At 41.1% G+C, this 22,693-nt stretch overlaps 1 protein-coding gene across 4 annotated transcripts in view; it reads right to left on the minus strand.

The window, feature by feature from the left end:
• The window catches only part of SLC2A13 (solute carrier family 2 member 13), a 153,172-nt gene that overhangs the window by 8,248 nt on the left and 122,231 nt on the right, over positions 1-22,693 (minus strand). Inside the window, exons 8-11 of one of the 4 annotated variants that reach the window (XR_008842526.1) lie at positions 13,358-13,479; positions 13,092-13,244; positions 9,077-11,989; positions 5,644-8,553 (exon numbers count right to left, since the gene is read on the minus strand). Coding sequence is in view for 3 of the 4 variants with exons in the window: in XM_056513481.1 (XP_056369456.1) it covers positions 11,763-11,989; positions 13,092-13,244; positions 13,358-13,479 (502 nt within the window). In the remaining variant the exon portion in view is untranslated. Of the gene's footprint in view, positions 1-5,643; positions 11,990-13,091; positions 13,245-13,357; positions 13,480-22,693 lie in introns of those variants that run through there. The other 3 variants (XM_056513502.1, XM_056513492.1, XM_056513481.1) reach the window with 3 other exon arrangements.

The following is a 22,693-nucleotide window of genomic DNA, read 5'->3' on the forward strand; positions in this document are numbered from 1 at the left end:
AGAGCTGCATACATGTCTCTAGTGCAATAATTCACCACTTGGGATATCAGTCACTGCAGACAATCATGTTTAAAAGCCTTAGGATGAGAGTATATAAATTCAAATTACATTTTTACCTGTAATTGCAAAGCAATCAGAAGAAAGAAAACTATCTTTGTAGTGGTTTGTGTGCTGGTGATGATAAATAAGGCTGTGCACTCTTTTTAGCCACTAGAGAAGTATTTTAAAGTATTTACATTACTATTATTGCATTAAAAGAAATTCACGCTTTCTTCTTAGCTCAGCCTGCCCCTCTGCTCAGATGCTTTCTTTACCCTGATTTTTTGTGACATCAGGGAAGAGCTGAGTTTGGTTTAATAGGAAGAAGTAACCTCAAACCGTGCTTTCTTCATCTGGTAATTCAGCAGCTGATGCTATTAATCCATCAACATTTGTAGCCTACACTAATGATTGTCATTTCACTCACTGCATTCAGGCACCACCAACTTTCTCTGAGGCTTAGCTTAGGCAGAGGCACTCTTTTCTCATCCATGTCATTTTTCCTGGCAGCATGCTCAGCCTCCAGGTAGGCCATGGAAATATACATTTTTAACTGTTTGGTGAGCATCAATTATAAGTAGAGTTCTTCGGGGAAAAGGACAGAAAATTACCTGTAATTAACCAAAAAAACAGAAGCATTTTTTTATCAGTGGCAGTCAAATGCTTCTAAACACAGATTGAAAGACTCTCACTGAAAATACTACCGTAAACTCCAGTCAGAATAATTTTTCATATGCAGCTTGTAACTTTATTTCCTTCTAAAATCAGCTCTAATTACAGTAACCTGCAAGGTTAGGTTTTCTGGGTAAGCACCGAAGGAAGTTTGGTCATTAATGGGCAATTTATTGCTGGATGTTCTGCCAAGAACCTCCACAAAATTCATAGAAATTCTTATTTCATTGCAATGAAGGATTATCATTATAGGAAATGAGAGTCTTAAGTCTTCATACAAGTAATTATTTATCTGGTGGAAACTGTGACTTGGCTTTCAAAGGGTTTTAGCCGGTAGCAGATTGAAGGAAGATGAGGTTTCCTGGAAAAAGTATTTAACTCTCTGCATCCAATGCCTAATCTTACCTCAAAAAAGACAATGATCTTTCTGCAATGCTTCTTCAGCCTCTTCTCCCTGACAGCTTCTGATGGGTTAGGGGTGACAATCCCAGTCACCCAAATCAGAGCTTGATTCTCCAGGGCTGGTGATGTGGAACTCCAGCCATGTCTCCTGACTCTGAGCTGGATGCTGAATGTTTGCCCCTCTCCAGCCAGTGACTCCACATCCTTATGGTGCTTGCTCCAGGTGCCAGAGCCCTCTGGATGTGCAAACCAATAGGATGAGCTCATGGTGAGCTCTCACACAACACACAGTGCTGATACACCAGCTCTGTGAGAGGTGATGGGGGAACTTGGGCCCAAGCACAGAGGGGTGGAGAGTGAGTGAAGATAAGGCAGGAGGGTGAAAGAGGCCTGTTGAATTATTTAATAGAGCTGAGAGAAAATGTCCAAATCAACCATTTGTGCCTGTTTGCAGAGAGAGTGCTGTGATTTACTGCCAGTGTGTCACACTCAGCACATGGGTACTGGCCTGGCCCAAGGACCCAGAGCTGTGACTGATTACAGGACAAACCAATATGTCTTATTGCAGAAGATTTATTTAATTTCCTGGGCTGGAGTCATTACTGGGAAACAGAAGGTCTGTAAGGAGCTTTGCTCTCCAGAGAAGCTACACTCCATGAAAACGAATGAATGTCTGGAGAACCCCAAACCACCTGAAGCTGGCAGGGATTTCCAAGCTTGCCCAGTGCAAGCCCCTCTCACAGCAGGGCCAGCTGGAGCAGAGTACTTTGGGCCATGGCCAGCTGCTATCACCAGACACTTGGCCTGGGGCTGGGGGAATAAGCCGTGCCAGGAAGAGGAGCACAGGGCAGCTCTGCCTGCTCACAGCAGCTGCTGCAGATGGAGGCACCACTGCCTGAGCCTCCTCCCTGTGCTGAGATCAAGGCAGGGGCCTGGGGCTGCAGGAGGGGGAGCTGTGGGTGTGTGGGAGGGAGGGAGGCTGGGTGCTGCTGCTGCCCTGCCCTGCTCCAGCTCCTCACAGTACAACTCCTTCCTCTTCTCTCTCCTCACTCACATTTCTGTGCAGTAATGAAGAGCAGCAGTGTTTCACCCCAACACCAGCTCGTCCCTGAGTGCACAGCCACAGAGCCTCCTCAAGGAGCCCCCCCACCCTGGGTTGCACTAACTACAGGCACCCATCACTCTCCCACCAGGGACTGTGGGGGTCCCAATGCCCCCAGTGTATCCCTGTGAATTCCACCAGCCACAAGGAAACTTGACATTTAGAGAGAATACAAAAGCTATCTCATCTGCTACCTGGCTGGTGGGGGTGGCAGTTAGCCTTCACCCAGCTTACAAAAACTTTGGTTGCTCTTGACTTTTTTCCCCACTGTTTTTAGCAGTGGGGACACCAGCCCCAGTTTAGTTCCAAAGCTGCATGGGACATCTGCAGCCTCCTCAGCCAACCTGCAGCTTATGGGCACCTCAAACACCAGGGAGAGCACAGAAGCCACACATGAGACTGACTGACTGCAGCCACATCTTGTGACAATCCAGTAACAGGGCATACAGTCTGATCAGACATCCTGGGCAATGAAGGAGCTCAGTGGGAGCAGTCAGACAGTTTTGATGCCATCTCACAATCGATATATTACAATCAGTACCAATTTCATGGCAATGTTTATTCCAAGGCACCACTTCCAGTGGGGACGTGGCCACCTGCTGCAGGCCACAAGTGCCATTTTAGGGATGGGGAAGTCATCTGGCACTCGCAGGACAGCTTCTTACAGGACTGCCAACAGCCTCCCCTTTGCAAGTACCGCTATGCTGAGTGACCCTGAGTCAAGGCTTCAGGCAGAAAATCTGTCTGTGGGATTTGGTGACAGCTGATGGGGACACAGGGTCTCTCCAGCCTCAGCTGTGGAAATGGTTTTGAGAAGGAAAAGCTGCAGGGCTGGGAAGGCTGAAAATGCCACATGTTAAGGAGAAGGGCAGGATGTGCCAGCAGAGCAGGGCTTGGCTCACCCTGTTTCTGTGCCTCACCATGCACAAACTGCTGGATGCAGCTGGGAACAGAGAGCTGCCCATGGAAATTGAGACTAATTATCTCTATATATGCGGTTTTGATAGATCAGGCAATTAACAAAGTGCACTGCAGCACTCAAGAAATGTTAAAAAATAAAAACTGAAGACTAAGCCTATGAATCTGAGTCCTGGGGAAAAAAACCTCAATTTTTTAGAGAGAGATTTAGATCTCGAATCAGCTGCATCCTCAGCTCAGTGCTGCCTTCTGACTTTGCCCCCCTCTACCCAGGATAGCTTGTCACTGTCCCCTGACATCATGCAGTAGTGTGGCAGAGACTCTATACCCACACTCACTCTTCGCTAACCATCCTCCATACCTCATGCCCTACTTCCTTCCCCCAGCCTCTGCTCAGGATTTGCTTTGTGTTCCTTCTGCTCATGTTGCCGTGGCAACCTGATCCAGTCTCAGTTCCACATATCACCTTGATTATGGAGTTTAGCTAATCCAGCCCCCTCTGCCCTCGAGCTGCTCACGTTTCTCAAACTGCCTCCCTGATGGACCCCAAACTCTCACTGTTCCTTCAGGCATGGACCTTCCCCGCCTCTCCAGCCCCCTTTCTCCACCTTTAGTGGTATGTAACCCTTTCCTTGGCACCGGTGCACTGCAGCTTCTATGCACCTTACACTGTGCATAACTCCTGCATCTTTGTAAGGATTTTCTGATCTTCTGAAGCATGATCCACAGAACAGGGCTGATTTGGAAGCCTTTCATTGCTCTGCCCCTTTCTACTTGCAATAAAAGGCACCTAAATCCCCCCATGCGGTGCCAGTGATAATGTGTTACAAGACTGTGGGTACGTCATTTTGGATGTGTGCTTCTCTTTCTTCCTTCACACAATATATCTTACTGCTCCATGTATGACCCTCTGCTTCTCTGTTTGGCATTAAGGACTCTATCTGAGATAGACTTAATGGGATATGACAGCATCCAAAATCACAGTGTACTAACTAAGGCAAAGGTTTCACAAATCAGAAAAACATATGGATCCTTGTATCCTCCTGAAACCCAGATCCCAGTATCTCCTATAAAAGTATCCAACCAAATTAAACTCACACAGCCCTCCAGATTTTTCTGTCAAAATCAAGATGCAGAAAATATTCCTGGCAGTTCTGCAGTTAACTCTCAAAAGGCAAAAGCTTTCCAAACTTCAGGTCTATGCAGAGCTTCTCAATCACACACACACATGCAGGTACTGGGTAGGTAACACACACCAAACAAGTGAGTGAAAACCTGCCCTGGAGACCAGCTAACAAACAGCCCCAGGGTAAGACTGTGGAACTGCTGATGGCAAATGTGTGAGACTGGTTCCCAGAGTGCAGCTGAATGTGTTAGACTGTCCATCAGGAGAGGAGCTGAGATGCCATTCATTTTGGGTCAAATGGAAGGGAAACTGCAGCAGTTGAAGTGCCTGAGTTTGTTTGTGCAGGGAGCTCTGTGTGGGTGAGGGGTGACTGGAGGGACACCAGCTCAGGGGACAATTGGCAGCGGGTCTCTTCAACCAGCCCAGAGCAACTCAGCAGATGACCACTGACGTTAAAGCTTACCTTTAAGTTCCCCACTTCCCACAAGTAGGAAGCCTTGAAAGAAGCACTTTGCACCTTGCACAAAGGCCACACTGCATGGATGACTTTAGTTTGGATGGAGCAACACCCAGCCCTGATCCTGAAAATGCTCACAAAGATTTGGAGCAACTACTGTAACTGCCTGCAGTTCAGTTCTACAGAAGGGAGAATGCATTTGGCAAAAATCAATCCATCAGTAGTTGCTTTGTAATAGTATCTGAAACAGAGAGAAATGGCAGAAGGCAAAAAAAATTGAGTGTTTAACAGCAGAGCCACCAGATTTTCATTATCCCACAAAGAGACCATATAGTTAGTTTTGGTGACAAATAATATGAACTGCAGTCACTCATCACCTTTATAAACACTATCAGCCAGAAACCTAGAAACAGAAGCTGTCAGTGCACAATGATGAGCTGCCTGGCTCCCCTCTTGGAGATATGTACTGCCACAGATAAAGGATTGCCAAGCAGTCTCCCACTGCCAGCTTCTTCCCACTGGCTGTGATCTCTCTGCATCCTGGACCAAAAGGCCACAGCTCTGTTAGAGCCAGCTTTGGATCTCACCAGGATTCAACTGTGGTACCTGTGGTGGGTGGATGTAACAGAACCATTTTCCATTTGTTCTCATGGGTGCAATTCCTCTGGTGGGACATTGGGGCAGCCCTGAATAGCTGCATTCAGCTCTTCAAACAAATCCTCCAGAAAGGAAGGGGCACTTACCTGGTGTCACAGAACCATTCTTTGATTTGAAAAACATCATATAAAGATAATATTCAAAGCATTCTTACTCTTCCCTTATTTCAGGCAAGCCCATGGCCTAACTGAGCTCATTTTGCTGAGCAATGCAAAGTTCCCACTCTAAAAAGTGACCCAAATACTCAAACAAATGAAACCTTGAGAAAAATTCTGTAATTAAGTATCTCACCTTTTATTTTGTTCATTTACACTTCTGGCACTGACAATTCTTTGAAGATATTTATTTTTATGTAAAGACCAAACTTCATTAAAGCAATCATAAGTCAATTAAATAATTTTACATCACTTAAGTTTCAGAAAATGTACAACACTTTCATACATTATAGGCTTGACCGGTTGGAAATGCAAATGGCACATGTTTGACATGGTTAAGAAATGACTTGGACAACCCAGCAAATTGTTTTGCCAAAACCTGTACTGAATACTATAACCTGTGCCCAGGGATTACAGTGTGCCTGATGGCACCATGTGCACATTACTCAGCATGGAATTATTACTATCAAATTGGTCCCCAATAACATCTCAAATATTCTACATGGCATTTGTCACACAGAGATCCAGTTAACCATTTTTGTAGAGTGAGATTCACAATGGAAAGCAGAGAGGTGGCTCGTGCCACCTCCCAGCGACGTCCCGGACCAGCAGGACATGAGCACATGGAGAATATCGAGCACATGAATGATGCTGGCAGCTTCAGGGGACTGTTGGAGCACTGGGATCAAACAGATGGCACTGGGCAGGGCCTGTGGTGTAACACAGCACCCCAGCACCATGAAACCATCTCCTCACACCTGCTGGGCATCCAGGAAGTTTCTCCTGCAGAAGTCACGATGATGGTCATACATTCAGTCCTCTCAAAGTCTGTGTAATGTTTAAGGCAGCAAGAGAAATTTGCCTTTATTTTAACACTTCAGAAACAGATGGTTCCTTTAGAAATAGGTGGACAACATTCATAATTCCTCAGTATGCTCCTTATTTGTATAAATGGGATGAAAGGCCAAAGCAAATTCTGACAAAATTTTTCTCAACAAAATCAAGGAATGTAACTGAACTGGAGTTGAAGCTTTAAAATTACATGTGCCAGATCATTCACATGTAACACACTGTGTAGGGACATTGTGAAAAAGCAGGGATTTAGATGAAGTCTGTATTCTTGAGGCCTGACTCTTGTCAAACTTCCCCTGGCATGAGTGAGCTCTACTGAAGCCAATGAGTGAGCACCTCTGATGAGAGGTGTGAGTAAGGTTAAAAACATGCCTCTGGTTCACACTAACAGGTCATTGTGGCTAAAGTATATTCTCATATATAGAACTCTGCAACACTATTAACACCCATTTACAAAACACTACAGTGATGGTTATTGGCACATAAAAAACTCCTTCTCTATATGAAAACATACACAAAATAGATAAGAACTGCCTTTTTTTTCCCATACTTTTAAAATCTATATATAGTTGCCTTTGAGGAATTTTAACCCCCAGTATCACAAACAACAATATTTCTTTAACAATGTTCACCTAGAATTTTACTGTGCTGACATTTGTAACACTGCCACAATCTAGACCACTTGTGGATTATGCTTAACTGTACTGTACACAAGGTGATGAAGATTGATAGAAAACCACTAAGATTTTTGCACAAAAGTATGACTTGTTAAAATCCAGAGAACAATTGAGTCACTTTATAGGCAGCAGCTACATGTAAGCTGTAAATGTTACCCGCAATAAAAACACATTTTGCCATAAAGCACATATTGTGGCATTATCTGCTTCTGGCCTGGTACACAAAGCTTGATTTTCTTCCCAATGCAGAGGAATGGGTTTGGTTAGCTTGATTCTCTCAGAAAAAAAGTGCACACATATCTTAGTCTGTAAAGTGCTATGCAGAGCCATCTCTTCTGCCTTGACCTCTACCCTAAGATCATTCTCTGCTGTAAAGACTCTGCCTCTTCTGCAGTAGTGATGTTCAGCCAACAAAGCCCCTTACACAAGTAAAATTTCAAGATGACCAGGTTAGAAGAACATCAATGAGAAGTAGAAGGCTGGGTAAGAAGTGGAGAAGTACAGGGTCTGTCTTTTCCTTGCCCACTGAATGCCTGTGGGACTGCACCAATTCTCCCACAGCCTAAGATAAGACCCTTGCCAGGGCCTGTGGCAGCCCTTGAAGGTCAAAACTTCTCCCCAGTGCTCAGCCCAAGTGTCTGCAAATGGCAAAAGAGATTTCACCAAGAAAAACGTTCTAGCTTTGCTAACTCACTGCCATGGCCTCACCTCCACACAGGCACAGGACAGCAACACAAGAGTTCTCCTCCTCCAACAGCCCCTCCATTCCTACCCACAGGACCAGCACATCCCATCACCCTCACCCCATAAGGGAGACAAGCCAGAGACTGCTGCTGCTGGCTACAACACCCATCTCTACTGAAACTTGACTCTGTGGTGCTTTTAATGCATCACTTCCTTCTTCTCTCTTCCCAACCCTAACTCCTGCACAAGTGAAATGCAGCATTATCAATCCATGCAAAAATAAGTTAGTGTTGGAATCATGGTCCTTTGTGATTGACTCTTTCTGGCCCTACAGCTTCTGCCAGCGTTGTCACTGCACCTCCCAAGGAAACATCTACAAGACTGGCCAATCCAAGGTGCCCACACAGCAATGCACCTCCAGCCCTCCAAATGACTCCTGGGCCTTGCTTTGACTATATCTATTTTCAAAGCAGGTTTGGTTCTCTTGTTAAAAGATTATTTTGATTAACAAAGTGACAAGAGGAAGAAAAAAGTGTCAAATTATCTCAAATTACTCAGCATGGTGAAAAAACTACTACATGCAAATTAACATGAATTAAATTTAAAAATGCATCAGGACTTGTTACTTTTATAGTTGGTGTTATAACATCAAGAGTTGGTAGATAATTCAGAATCAAAATATCTCAAATTGTTTTGTATAATAAATATACACAGCTCTATCAGCACTATGATTGTAGCACTGCTGATGCACAGAATACCTGAATTAGTGTGCAGTCCTTGTGAAGAAACAATTTCACATCTTCTGCAAAAATCTTTTAATAAAAGAATATTGTACTTAGACACATTATTTATGCTACTTCATAAATTAAAATCTTGTAATAATAAATTATTCAGTTACACTGTATTTTTATTCTTCTATCTGGAATGTTACTAAGTCTACCTTTAGCAAAAATCTCTTAAAACTTAAAATACTCATAAATATAAAAAGTATTTGCAAAATAGAAACATATTTTTAATTTTCTTCATAAACTGTAATAAATGTTCACAGATTCTAAAAATAAAACCCTAACAGCATAAGATTAATTTGAAGTATCTGATCTCATTTTTAATACACATGATGCTTGGTACTATGTCCAGCATTTGTAAGGTATGGAATGCTGTCTTGGTGTGAAGAAACCCTAAAAGGAAGACTTAAACCCTGCTCTCCATGGGCACAGAACAGGGTGGGACAATAAAGAAGCCAATGTATTTTGTACCCTCATGGCCAGTAGCAGTGATGAATAAAATGCATGTTTCAATTGCTGTGCCTTGTGAGAAAGGACAGGGGATACAAACCTTGAGCAAACCATTTTCAGTAAGACTGAACCTGTGGGAAAAGGAGCCCAGTGCTGTACGTGACTGAGCACCCCTTTGGGAAGGTCCATGAAACAAGGCTGGCAGAGAGACACGTCTTCTGCTGCTAAAAAGCCCCAGCACTGCCTGCAAAACAGAAGAGGCTGCTGACCCCAGGACAGTGACCTTTCCAGAGACTCCACTCCAGTCACCCCAGTCCTGCAGCATTCCTCTCCCTGTGGACACGAGCGTGAGGTCAGCGCTGACAGGGGCTGGCGCCTCGCCCCTGCTCCCCCCAAACACACCAAGAAGGGGATGTCCACAGGTGTGAAGGTCAGTGTGGGTCCTGCTTCTGGGGCCATCAGAACCCGAAGTCCCCATCCCCAGAAGCCAGTAAATACCCACTTAAACCTATCAAAGCACAAGCACAGGTTGGCTGTTACACACCTATTCACACACTGCTCTAGGTAACAAAACTGCTTCCAATACGGATTTTCAAACACAATTTTTTGGTTTCAGAAAAAAGTTAATTTCTCCTTGAAACAATTTTGTTCTCTGTGCCAAGTATCTCTTTTGCTCATTTTAGGTACTGCACCTTCAGTGAAGGCTTCAAAGAGGTGACAGCAGAATGCAGACATCCTACAGAGGGGGCATTTGTAGAGAGGTCTGAGGACCTCAGCATTTTCAACAGATAGATCTGGAGATCTCAGCATTTTCTACAGCTGGTGCTTTCAAGCATAAAAATATTGTGCGCTTAAAAGGGAGGCAAGATGGAAGGCATGAGAATCCAGCCCTCTCACTGCACAGAAGATGTGCAAGGTCGAGCTGCTCTTTGCAAAGATTCATTTGAAATTCCCTCTGTCTACTATGTTTTTCCCTTTTAGCCCCAGTCAAGTCACAGAAGAATTCCTTAAAATGTTTTCTTTCCAAAAATATTTCTCTGATTAACCAAAAAGAAAAAAAGAAAAGAAACTGAAATACATCCAATCCCTGAAGATCAATAATTTGAGAATAAGAACTCCCCCCATAGAAGATAAGATAACATAATGTCAGACTTCTTTATAACAACAAAACCCCATGTTATCCAATAAAAATAATTTAGTAACAAATGTCCAGGCTTGGTTTTGATAGCAATCCAACATTAAAAATATTTTTCAACCCAAGAAAAACCCACAAACCAAATCTATAAAAGCTAATGAACCTAATTACTTCTTTAATCGCTATAAAATGAAAAATAAATGATTTTTTTACCAAATAAAGGGGTGTCAGCCCACAGGCAGAGGAATTTTACCACATTCTTTCATGAAGCAAACATTTCAAAGATAAGAATTTGAATTGTTGATGCTTTCAAACTCATATCTTTGAAGACTTAAAGCAGTAAGGACAGGAGAAAGAAAAAAAAACATAATATTTTTATGTAGCTGCATAAAATTCAATTTGCCAAGGCAAGCAATCATGGCAGGTGAGTAAAATACCATTCATATTTTCATTACCATGCTAAAGGCAGCCAAGCTAGTTTTGTGCCTGACATTTTCTTGACAAGTTTGCAATGCTTCAGTAAGGCAATTAATGAGATGCAGGCTTCTTCCCATGGATAATATTTCTCTTTAGATCCAACAAGACACCAATTGACTAAGGAAATTCAAAGAAAAATGTGCTGGGAGTCATTTGCTCTGCACATATGGAGATAAACTGAAGGCAATCATTATTCACAAGCAAAAGGCGCAGGAGGGATGACCACTGTGCATTTAGCAGCACAAACCCTCTCCCCTCTTTCTCTTTCTTTCAGCTAATGGTATTTTTGTGTTCAAAACTAAGCACAAACCAATATGTTCAAATGCTAAAAAGGAAAACAAATAGAATTTTTTTCTGAAGCCTCTGTGTTGTACCTAGCAATATATACCAGTACATTTGTACGTGCAGCCACGTACTGAGCTCTGTTTTCCTGCTGTCAGTAATTAATTCTGCCAGCTTTTTTCACAAACATAAACTCCCAACTGCAGCATGTGCTCAGGAGCAGCAGTGGGTGGATAACCTGATGCAGCACATGCACACACCACCCTAGTGAACCCCCATCCAGGTGAGTTTGGCTCTCTACTTGCTATCTCAAATAAATAATTGGAATTCTCTTTGGGTAAATTTGGGGGATGTCCCTCTGAGAGATACAGCAGGTATTTGTGTTTTCCTGATCAGCTAAACCTTTTCAATGGTTACTATTACAGCAGCTTATGCATTCATCCTTTGTTATACTGCACAGCAGAGCTTCTTCCTTGGCTCCTATGGGATGGGGATCTGACAGCTGTCAGCTGCTTTCTCATCAGCCACTCGATTATTTTAGTTTTTTTCAGTTTTGGAGATAAGGACAGCCCCTGACCATCTAGGATAGCCTTCTGTATTCATCTGGTACAGTGCACCCTACTAAATATCTGGGGATGGAGCAGTGAGACACACATTTGCTAAAGTCACATAATTGTGGAATTCAATTTCTTTTGGAAGCCATTGCTTTTAGTTATCAAGAAAATGCTAGCATATTGAATTTCCTCCCAAATGGAGCATTTTTGAACGTGAAGGCATTTTTAAATACATAGTAGAAAGGAGAACCAGACCAGAAGCAGGGCAGTGAGGTCATCAGAGAGCTGCTTTTCCCCCAGAAGGCTTTTAAATGATTAAATACATCAGCAGCTGAAAATTATTCCACATCAGAAGCATCATTGTCAGAAAGATGGTAATTACTTCCCTTCACCCGAATATACTCGATGTACCTCCCTTCATCAGAATCCGACATACCACATGTACATAGCCTGTTTTCAAACAAAGATTCAATTTCCTCCAGTTTTTTCCCTTTAGTCTCAGGAAGGCAGCCGTAGATGAAAACCAGTCCCAAGGCAGCGAACCCTGCGTAGAGGAAGAAGGCTCCTGCAATGTAAAACCATGTCACAGTCAGCCACAGAGGCTCCCACTCCCTCAGAGCAGAGGGAGTGACAGAAGCAGCAGCCTGTGGCTTCAAAGCAGAGTGTAAAAGCAAAGACTGGAGTGGCAGGCTTACAACAATGAGCTGTGGGTGTATGAGGACTCTTTATTGCCCCATTCCTCAGCAAAGTAAATTAACAAAGGCAGTTCCAATTCACGTGAAAGATAACACACATGCTTTCTGGGCAAGTCACTCTGCTCTTAAAATAAACAGCAATTAGACAATCACATGCCCAAATTAAAAAAAGCAGATGTCAAAGGAAAGAGCTTTCCTTGTTTGTCTTAACAGTGAAGGACACATTAAGACAAGTCCTCAAAATGAAAATCTCCAGCAAAAGAAATGAGTCAGGATTAAAATAATATTTGTGACTTTTACATCTAATTATTATTTAAAAGTGGTGACAATTAATACTGAGAAAGAGCCTGTTCCTGCCCACAATCCACCATACCTAGAGGGGCAGAGCAGGTACCAAAGGACCAACAAACATTTACCTAGTGTTGCTACACTGATGGCTCAAAGGAGTAACAAGCAGCGCTGAAAGGCTCTGCACTAGTAAGGATGTGAAGGTCACATCAACTCCCTGGCAGATTAATGTGATTTAAATGACTTGTACTGGAGTGGCTGAGCAGTAACCTGATAAACACTCCACAGGCTCCCACAGACAGCACTTTATCAACAGCTGTATTTCTGCAAGTACCATCTGATACCGGCCCTGGATGTCACCATAAACCGGAAAACTGCAGATGCTGTCACCTGAAGTGAGAGTCATCATTATTTCACTAAAACAAAAACATTTTTCCCAGCTCCTCTGTTTTAATCAAATGTCTAGGTTCTCAGTTAAGGGCAAAAATAAATGTTTCCTATGAAATCCAGACCAAACTCTATGATCTAAGCAGGTTGTATCAGATCTCTAGCCTTACGAAACCACAGTGCATTGAGAACACTGCTTTGACACTTCAGAGCAAAACCAGAGGAGGGACCCAGAATCCAGAGAAAATCTCTGTGCCAATGGCAGTACTGCACATATGGACAGGTACTGTTACTCACCATAGTATGTCAGGTATTCAGCTGTATGCAGAAATGTCAGTGACACGAGCACATTGAAAACCCAGTTGACTCCAGAAGAACATGCGTTTCCTGTACTTCTAGCCCAAAGTGGATAAATTTCAGAATTGACAGTCCAGGGCATAGGACCCATCCCTAAGAATTAGAAATGAAAAGATCAATCTCACTTTAATGGCTGGACTCAAATTTAACATGTAGCTTCACTATTTGACATTTTAAATTTATACATGAGAACAAGTATTTCTTACCAGGTGCAAAGAAAACCAAATACAAAATAAGGCCCAGAAGTGCTGTCCAAGAGTACGGAGTGGGGCAGAAATTGTATGCCCAAAATAAATCTTCCTTTTTGAATATGGTTTCATTTGAACACCTGAAAATCAACAAAACTCCTTTTTATTAACGAATTTTCAAGGCAATAGTTGACATTGCAATATAAACATGGCAAGTAATGGCTTAATAAAAGCTGGCCAATGTACAAGTAAGGTAAAAAAAAAAATAATCCCTGTAAATTTATCAAGATATTTGAACAAAGTTCTACATTCAGAAATGTAGTTTTTTCTCAAGCCTGGTCTTAGGAAGAGTAATCAGCAGAACATTCCTGAATTTAAATACTTGCCTTGTTTACAGACCTCTTCCAAGCAACCTGTCTTTACTACACAAGTGGTGACACCAAAGCCAACAAGACCAATTCACAGGAATATCACACAGTGCAAAACCAGCTGCAGCAGCAGGACCTTTGAGCTAAAGATGCAGTACACAAGGAATTTAAGGTCAGATGGAAGTTAGTCCTTACACTACTGCTGAACCAACTACATGCAGCACACTTCAGGTGTAATCAGCAATGTCTATAGAGTATGCCAAGGTCAAGTGAAGTTATGAAGAAAAGAGGTGTTTATTTTTCTTCCTACACAGTGAAATAGTTTAGGAGAGAGTAGCACTTGTAATTAGCTACTGAAAGAAAATATGTCTCTATTCTAAGGACCATGTGGGAATTCCATATTTCAAGGAACAGGTATATCTGACTGCCAACAGTGTTACATTTTTTTAAGACATACAGGCAACTTTACTTTTTGTAGTATTTTTTTAAAATTAACATTTTTTAAAAGGAACAAGTCTTATATGTAACTAGTGAAACTTTTCAGCTGCCACCACATCCATTGCTAGAGATGAAAAACCCTATACTTTTGGGAGAGAAGACTTAAGCAGACATTACTCTTTCATATGCAAACAATGTTATTTACTTGCAAAGAAGAAATCACAGAGAGCTGAACATCTGCCTGGGTTATGATTTCCAGATCAGTTGAGCACTTATGTGAAGGATACAATCGTCTTGAGAGTAGGGAAACCAGAATGAAGATGCCTGCAATGGGCAATAGGTGGGCAACAAGTTGTGGATGGTGGAGTAACAGCCACCCTGCAATGCTTCAGAGTTGAACAGCAATGTGCTAAGCACTGATGACCAAACCACCAGCACTCCTGGGGCAGAAATCTTCCCTTTGTCATCATTGGTGAAAGGATAACATTTGAAGTGGCATATCATGGTGAAGTCCAGACTCAATTTCAGGACAGCTGGAAATCCAAAGCTCCAAAATACTTATAAGAGAGATGTTAACCCTACAAATATTGGAAAAATGCATGTCTGAAACCTTGGTAAAACCATAATGCTTCCTTAATGGCAGTAACCTGTAAGATTTGCAGTTCCCCTTTGGACTTGAGCAGCACCTGATCAAGTGGAGAAATGCTGAGCCCTTAATTTGGGGTTGGCAGTGCAGCCAGGGCTGGTGTGCACCTTTCCATAGCTCTGCCTTGCTGAGTTCCCCTGGAAAGGTCATCTCATCCAGGGCATTGATTAATTATCACTCTCGAGATGGAAAACACATAGAAAACACATCAGCTGAACATCCCTCTCAAAGACACATCCTTTGTGCCTGGATACAGACTGGCCCACTGCAAGAACACAGGAGTGCTCAGTTTCACACTGCTTTAATATCATCACTTTTGCTTCTTTTGCTGTTATGCGAATTTCATTTGCAGGTGTTTGTAATGAATACAAGCTGATGAGCACTTTTAAGCATCTTGCTGCTGAGATGAATTCCTCCATTTTGCCCAGCCAGATTGGCAGTACTGCAGAGAGGGCCTCATGCTTTTTCTCAAACAAAACTGCAAACAAAGACATGCTTGGTCTATTATCCTGCATCCATCTCCATGAGCACAAACCAACATGTTGATTCATGCAGACACAACTGCAGGCAGGTCAGCGTGTTTCCTTCTCTGAACATCTTTCCCCACTTGTGTCCCACTTTTGACAGAGTGGAACACAAATGATACAAGGGAAAAACCAGATGTCTCCAAAGTCTCCTGTGACTGAGGCCACTCATCTATTCTCCACTGTCTGTTCCTAACAGAGAGAAAATTTTGTCACAAAAAAGCAGATTCAGTGCAATGAAATAAGAAAAACAGCGCTTGAGACTAGATTAAATAGAAACTTGGCAGTAATAAACTGTGCTTTGCTTATCCTTCAGTTGTAAACCAGCATGGTACACACAGTAAAAGCGAAGACATCTGCATTTGCTGGTATCTTGCAGTGCTGGGAATGTTAAAAAATAAATCTCCTTCAAGGCTAGAGATTTGTTCAAGCTCTATTACTGTGCAAATTCTACTACTATATCACTGTCCCTATAAGACCTATTATTTTACTGAAGAAACATATTTATTTATAATTAGCATACAGTTTATTACCAGACAAAATTCTGAATTTTGCATGAAGGGAGCATATATGATGGAAGCAGAGGAGCAGGTGCCCATCCCTTCATAAGCTGAAACACAGGAGAAAATAAAAGACTCATAGAATGATGTAATCTGAAAGGGACCTTAAGGATCATCAAGTTCCAACCCCACCTGCCATGGGCAGGGACACCTTTCACTAGACCAGGTTACTCAGAGCCCTATCTAAACTGTCCCTGAACACCTCTAGGGACAGGGCATCCACAGTTTCTCTGGGCAGCCTGTTCCACAGCCTGTTAACATCCCTGCTGATGACCTGGATGTGAGAATTGAGAGAACCCTCAGTAAATTTCCGGACACCACCAAGCTGGGTGGGAGTGTTGATCTGCTTGAGTGTAGGAAAGCTCTGAAGAGGGACCTGGACAGACTTGAACAAAAGCTGAGGACAAAACTGCAGGAGGTTCAATAAGGCCAAATGCTGGGTCCTTCACTTGTGTCCCAGCAACCCCATGCAGGGCTACAGGCTGGGGCAGGAGTGGCTCAAGAGCTGTTTAGCAGAAAGGGGCTTGGATGTGCTGGTCAACAGTGGGCTCAAATGAGCCAGCAAGTGCCCAGGTGGCCAAGAAGGCCAATGGTATCTTGGCCTGTATCAAGAATATTGTGGCCAGCAGGAGCAGGGCAGTGATCATCCCACTGTGCTCAGCCCTGTACTGCACCTTGAATCCTGTGTTCAGTCCTGGCATCATCACTTTAAAGGGGACATCGAGGTGCTGGAGCACATCCAGCCAGGGCCAGCAAGGCTCATGAATGGCTTAGGAAACAGATCTTATGAGTAATGGCTGAGGAGCTGGGCTTATTCAGTCTTGAGGAGAGGCAGGAGGCACCTCATTGCTGTCTGCAACTACTCAAAAAGAGATTGCAGTTAGACAAGGGCTGGTCTCTTCTGCAGTGACTGAGGAAACAGCCTTAAACCAGAATCCATCCTCTATCAGACATGGCCTGAAGCTCAAAAGAACTAAAGCTTTGTTTCCCATCTCCCTAAATTACCTTCACATGGCACATAAAAGAAGGTAAGAAAAGAGCAGGTGTGGGAGTCTAAAATATTATAGTAAATAACAGGAGGATGGAACAGGATAAAACCATTTCCATGACAATCAGTGTAAATTTTTCTAATACTTGAGCCATTTTGGCTGTACAATAATTCTGAAGCACAACACTGAAAACCCCAGTGTGAGAAAAGGCTGGGCAAGACATAGCACAGGCACAAAACAGAGAGCAATTTGATTTTCTTCTCAAATATACATTAATTTTTGCTTGGCTGTACAGTGAGGACTGTCAAGCCCTAAAGATAGAGCTTTTGTGTGAATTGTTTCATTGTGAACATATTCACGCATATTTCATATATTTTTAATATGAAAGCTGCTGACTTCTCATGGTCTTTTAAGCCCTTCAGAAGCATCTTAAATGGATTTAGATCAAAAATCTTAAAAGGTCAAATTTAAATCAATTCAAGCAAAGGAAATTACTTCTGAAGAAAAACACTAATGTTATCATCCATCTCTGTAAAATGCTTGTTAGAACAAGCATATTTAAAAACAATATATTCCACTCTGAGATCAACTTAGACAAATAAGATGCTGAAGGAACAGTAAAATTTTATAGTTAATTCACAGTTTCACTAATCCCCCATTTCTTTGTTCTAACACAAGTAAAACTACTTAAGGACTGCTGTTATGCCAGCCTTTTGTGCCTGGATTATCAGGATGATGATGATAATCTACAATTTGCCAATTTAATTCTCGAGTGTAAATCTATTTGATTTACTAAAAATCTCCTTCAAGGAGATTTTTAAAGTCTCCCGTGTAGAGTGCTGACTTTTAAATCATGGCAATGACTGAACAATATAAATTTGTGCCAAATTTATTGATTCGTATTTTCATTTGATGTCTGTCATGGAAATGACTGAAGATAAAAGAGACATAATTTAGAGTAGCTGCTGTTTGGATGGAAGAAGGTTTTTGTGGATAATGCTTGGGAAAAACTAAGATTATTTATCCACAAGCAATTACTTATCCTGTAGAAGAATCTAAATTTCAACATTTGGATTAATTATCATAAGTTCAAGCCCCTCTTCTTCTGCTAAAGATATTTAGTTGTCTGAACAAACCCCCAGCTACCTTAGAGGGCAAGGTACCAGGTGAACTGTATAATGATTTAGTGGTACTCGGACATGTAACTAAGGAGAACTTTGGAAACTGCCTCTACCCTGTCCATCAAGTGGCCTCTCAAATCCACCCATGCACATCCAAAATAGTCACATTAGCACAACTCACAGAAACCAGTTAAATCATGAGATGTAGTTTCACTACAAATCAGCATATTCTGTTTTAAAGAAAAATCCTTGCTCTTTTTTTATACATGCAGTAAGATGCTGTCTGAAGCATCAAGAGGACTGCAACTTGACCTGAAGGCAAACAGATTTCTTTAAACCTGAATAATGTCTGAATCAATAATTTCTAAGCTTTCTCACAGCTCCCTAGCTACTGTGTTCCACGCCTCAGAAGCTCCACACCTTTCTGGAGAAGTTTGCATTTATCACTTTGACTTTATAGTTTACACAGAGAAATAATTCATCCATTAAACCAGATGTTACCTAAAAATATGCAGATTAAGCTTCTTACATGAGATAACAGCAACTGAAAAACCAAAAGAACTTCCCCAAACCAGCCAACCAACCAACCAAAAACAAACAAACAAACAAACAAAACAAACAAACAAACAAAAAAACCAACCAAACAAACAAAAAAAACAAAATAAAAAAACCCCCAAACCCCTGACAATCAAAAAAGAAGAAACAAAAACCTTCATGGGATTCAGCTACACATGCTTAACCTTCATTGCATAAAATACAAACAGAGTTTTGGGACACTTATTGAAGCCTTTTGCTATAATTGGCGAAGAGTTTTTAAAATACTAACATATGTTTCAAAAACCTGGAAAAATAGATTAGTTCACAGCAAAGGAAGCAAATTGCACTTCAGCAGATGACTGGTGCATCTGCACATGATGGAAAAAGTCTTTATCACACTGACCCCCCCTCACTACAGCATCTATCCATTATAAATACAGACTTGATGATCTTAAGAGCCTTTTCCAATCTAAATGATTCCATGATTCTCAGTCCTGTCAGAACACATACCTGCAAGAGACTTAGCACACTGTTCTGATTTACCTCTGTCCTGGCTACCTGATCACAGATGAATATAAATAAATAAATAATAATATTTAAAAATTATTTACCTAAGAATCTTTAGGTTTAAATTCAAACACTTTTACAAGCTGAGAAATTTCAGCTGTGAAATGCTGTCCAAGCTGTCAGCTACAATTATTCACTCTGCTGTCACACCCCATGGGTTTCAAGCTTCATTCTTCATCATATCTACCAGGAGGGGAGAGAGACAAATCTCTGCTACTGCCTCAACTCTGTCCAGCAGGCTTCTCCATCATCCTTTGTGCACTCCTTTCCTCGAGAAATGGACTCAAACCAGGAAAATGCAGAATAATGTTTACCTAATCAAAGCCCAACCATTTCAGACCTCACAGCAGCTGACAGTGCACTCAAAAGCTGGGAGCAGAAATAAGTATATATAAGTTTTTTGTTACAGGAAACACAATTACCTTGATACGATTACACAGAGATTGACTTATTTTTCTTTCCAAGTTTTTTCCTACTCTTCCAAAGATGGTCACAAAAAGTGTCAGGAAACATCTGTGCTCTACAGTGTCCTATCCTAGTCCTGGTTCTGACTGGACACACTTGGTTTACCCCAGTACAAATTAGAATTAACTAGTAATAATTAATTGTATGATTTCATAATCATAAATAATTCAAATATTATATTAATAGCGCAGGAACTTGTGAGAGGTCATAGAACTACGAAGCATAATCAACTGTTCACTTAACAAATACCTAGTAGTCATAAGTACAGAATTTTAATGGGCAGAACTCAAATTAAAAGCTGATCAAAATGCAAAAAGATAATTAGTTTTGAGCATAAGCATCTTAGCTGAATGTCACTGTCCTTCATGCATTTCTGCCATTTCTGATAATTTCAACTACTTCAATCACTAGATAACAGGTCACAGTTTCAAAATATGTTATTTTGTGCTGTTTTTCAATGTTGGACACTTTCAGGTACAAAATTAGCTGTTCAGCTAAGAGAAAACAAAAGAAGGAATGTGCCTTCTTTCTTTCATTTTTTTAGTGGAATGCTTCAAAAACGCTCCAATTTTCAAAAAAGACATGAAGCAGATAACAAAAGAAAAAAAAAAAGGAATAGAAAGATCATAAATATTTTGTCTTGATTTTACAAAAAATATATTTTCTGGAAAAGGGTTTGAAAATACTTATTCATTTATATATATATATATATACATATATATATATAAACAAAGTTAGCATCTAATAAAATACTTTAAATAAAATCCTCAAATACCTAAATATATTAATGCACAGACTGAGTGCACAGGAGCCATTTACATTCATTTATATCTAAGAGTACACACAAGAAACAGCTGGCAGAAAACAACTTGGTTAACACAGTCAAGGGCCTGAAGCTGCAAAATTAGGTATTCTCCAGTTAAGAAGGCATGGAAAAAGTGGGTTTATTATGTATAGCCAGAAGACGACTGCAAGGTTTATAACTGAAAAATTCAGTGATACCAACAGCAGTAATTGATAATGACAAGATGGAGAATAAAATAACTGTGTGTACAACAAATAAACAAGAGCACAATCCAGTAATTATTTCTGGAGAGATTCTTCATAAAGCTGAGTAAATAGTTTAAGGATACTTTTTTTTTGTTTGTTTGTTTTGGGTGGGGGTGGACAAATATAGTGATTTTTAAATATATATATAAACACTGAGGATTTTTTTTCTCAAATTAAAGTATGACTCAGTAGCTTGATATGCTGATATTTAGTGGCAGAAAATATTTCTCAAAAACATCAGAGAAAGGTTTACTGGGATTTGACATCATACAAGGTTAAAGTTACAGCAAGGTAAAGCTAAAGGTGAAGCAGAGCTCACAGCTGTGAAGTGTTTTCATGAGAAGACACAAGGATATATTTTTGCAACTTGAAACACAATTCTGTGTATTTACAAGCTAAAGAAGTCTATGAAAAAGCAACAATAAGGCTCAAAGGCAACAGCAGGCAATGTAAGATTTCTGCCGTTTTTCCCCTGTCAAGGACATACTCCAATGCTTTACAGAAAACTTATATCTGTGTACTTTAAAGATTGAGACCTTCAGTACCTTTTCCTGCTTTTTCATATGTAGAACACATTGATTCAAAAAATTAAAAATAACCACAGCATGTTTCACAATCACTAAACTGTCTGGCAATTCTTACTGAAATATTCTTAGTATGCATATAAATCTTGGGTTTGTCCCTACAGCATATCCTGTTGCTATGGTTTGTGGCTCTACAAGCAATTGTGCACAGTGGTCTACTGAGAGTTCACCTCTCATAAAAAAAAAATTTATTTGTTTGTGTCCTTGAACAACTTTACTAACCCTAAATCTTTTATTCTCTTTCAAGACATGTTCTACTATTTCTTGTAGCTTCCAAACTAATGAGAACGCCAAACACTTTATAAGTGCTTTATAAAATGTGGGCTCCAGCAGCATGCCCTCGGTAAGTCATGAAGCCTCCCAGATTCCAGTGCTGCTTTTAAAAATTCTTAGCCAACCCTCAAAATAAGAAAGATCCAGTAAGAGATAAAGATTCAGTTTAGTTCAGTCCTAATTCTCATACTGAAAGATTTCAGTTAAATGCTGCAGTTCTTGTACTTCTTTCTTTCAGGTATTATCAACTCTTGAAGAAATTCCCAGAGGTGCAGATCAGCAGAGAATGTTTAGAAATTTGATTAAATGTGATGAAAGTGATACTACCCAACATTTTAAAGTCTTTTCTATGATCAATAAATATTTTAGTATTACAGTAATATTAAAAAAATAAGAAACCCACTGCATTCTACCAGATGGGGTGGAAGAAACTCCATGATATGGCAGAGGGAAAGACCCACAATTTGGGTGCTACGACACTTTTATACTCATGTATTCATGTACAGGTCAAGATGGAGATGTGATGTGTGTGGAGGGGCTGTGGCTCAGTGATGTGACTTGCACACAGAATGGCCAGTGGGACTTATGAGAATTCCTGCTGCCAGCACCTTGGTGGCTTCCACAAAAGCTCCATTTAATCGTGCTCACTGCAATCAAGCACAAACTGAAAAGAAACATCTCATGCCACAGTAAGAGCACAGGCACATGGCAAACCCTTGAGAAAAATGACATCTGGGAATATTTAACTGCTTGTGAAGTAGATGCCATTTCACAAATTTAAAATATAAGCACAAAGCTGTGTCTGCATGACAACCAGCAAAAAGGTATCACAGAGACATTCTGGAAACAGAATGAGCTATTATTTCCCTCCTGACAGCCATCATGGTTGAGAAAGGCTTGTGGACTCCCTGTGACCCCAGAATGTGCTTTAAAGATTGTTTAGTGGCTTTTCTGTGGTTATACAGAAATAGTTCCCTTTTGGAACAATCAGTTTCATCAGTGAGCATGCACATCCAGTCTGGCTTCATCCAGTCATTGCCAGCTTCCCCTACTTCTCTGAAAGGAGGGAGAGTGTTCATTAATGATTTGGCCATTTCTTCTGAAAGACAAACCTTCAGGGAATTTCAGAGATGAGCACTAACTGGAAAGTGTCTATCAGTCACCTTGGGGGCTGCCAGAGCTACCTGGTGCTGCCCGAGGCTTTCTAGCAGAAACCAGAGAGATTCAGTCAC

The sequence above is a fragment of the Oenanthe melanoleuca genome, chromosome 1A, assembly GCF_029582105.1.
Source record: "Oenanthe melanoleuca isolate GR-GAL-2019-014 chromosome 1A, OMel1.0, whole genome shotgun sequence".
Lineage (NCBI taxonomy): Eukaryota > Metazoa > Chordata > Aves > Passeriformes > Muscicapidae > Oenanthe > Oenanthe melanoleuca.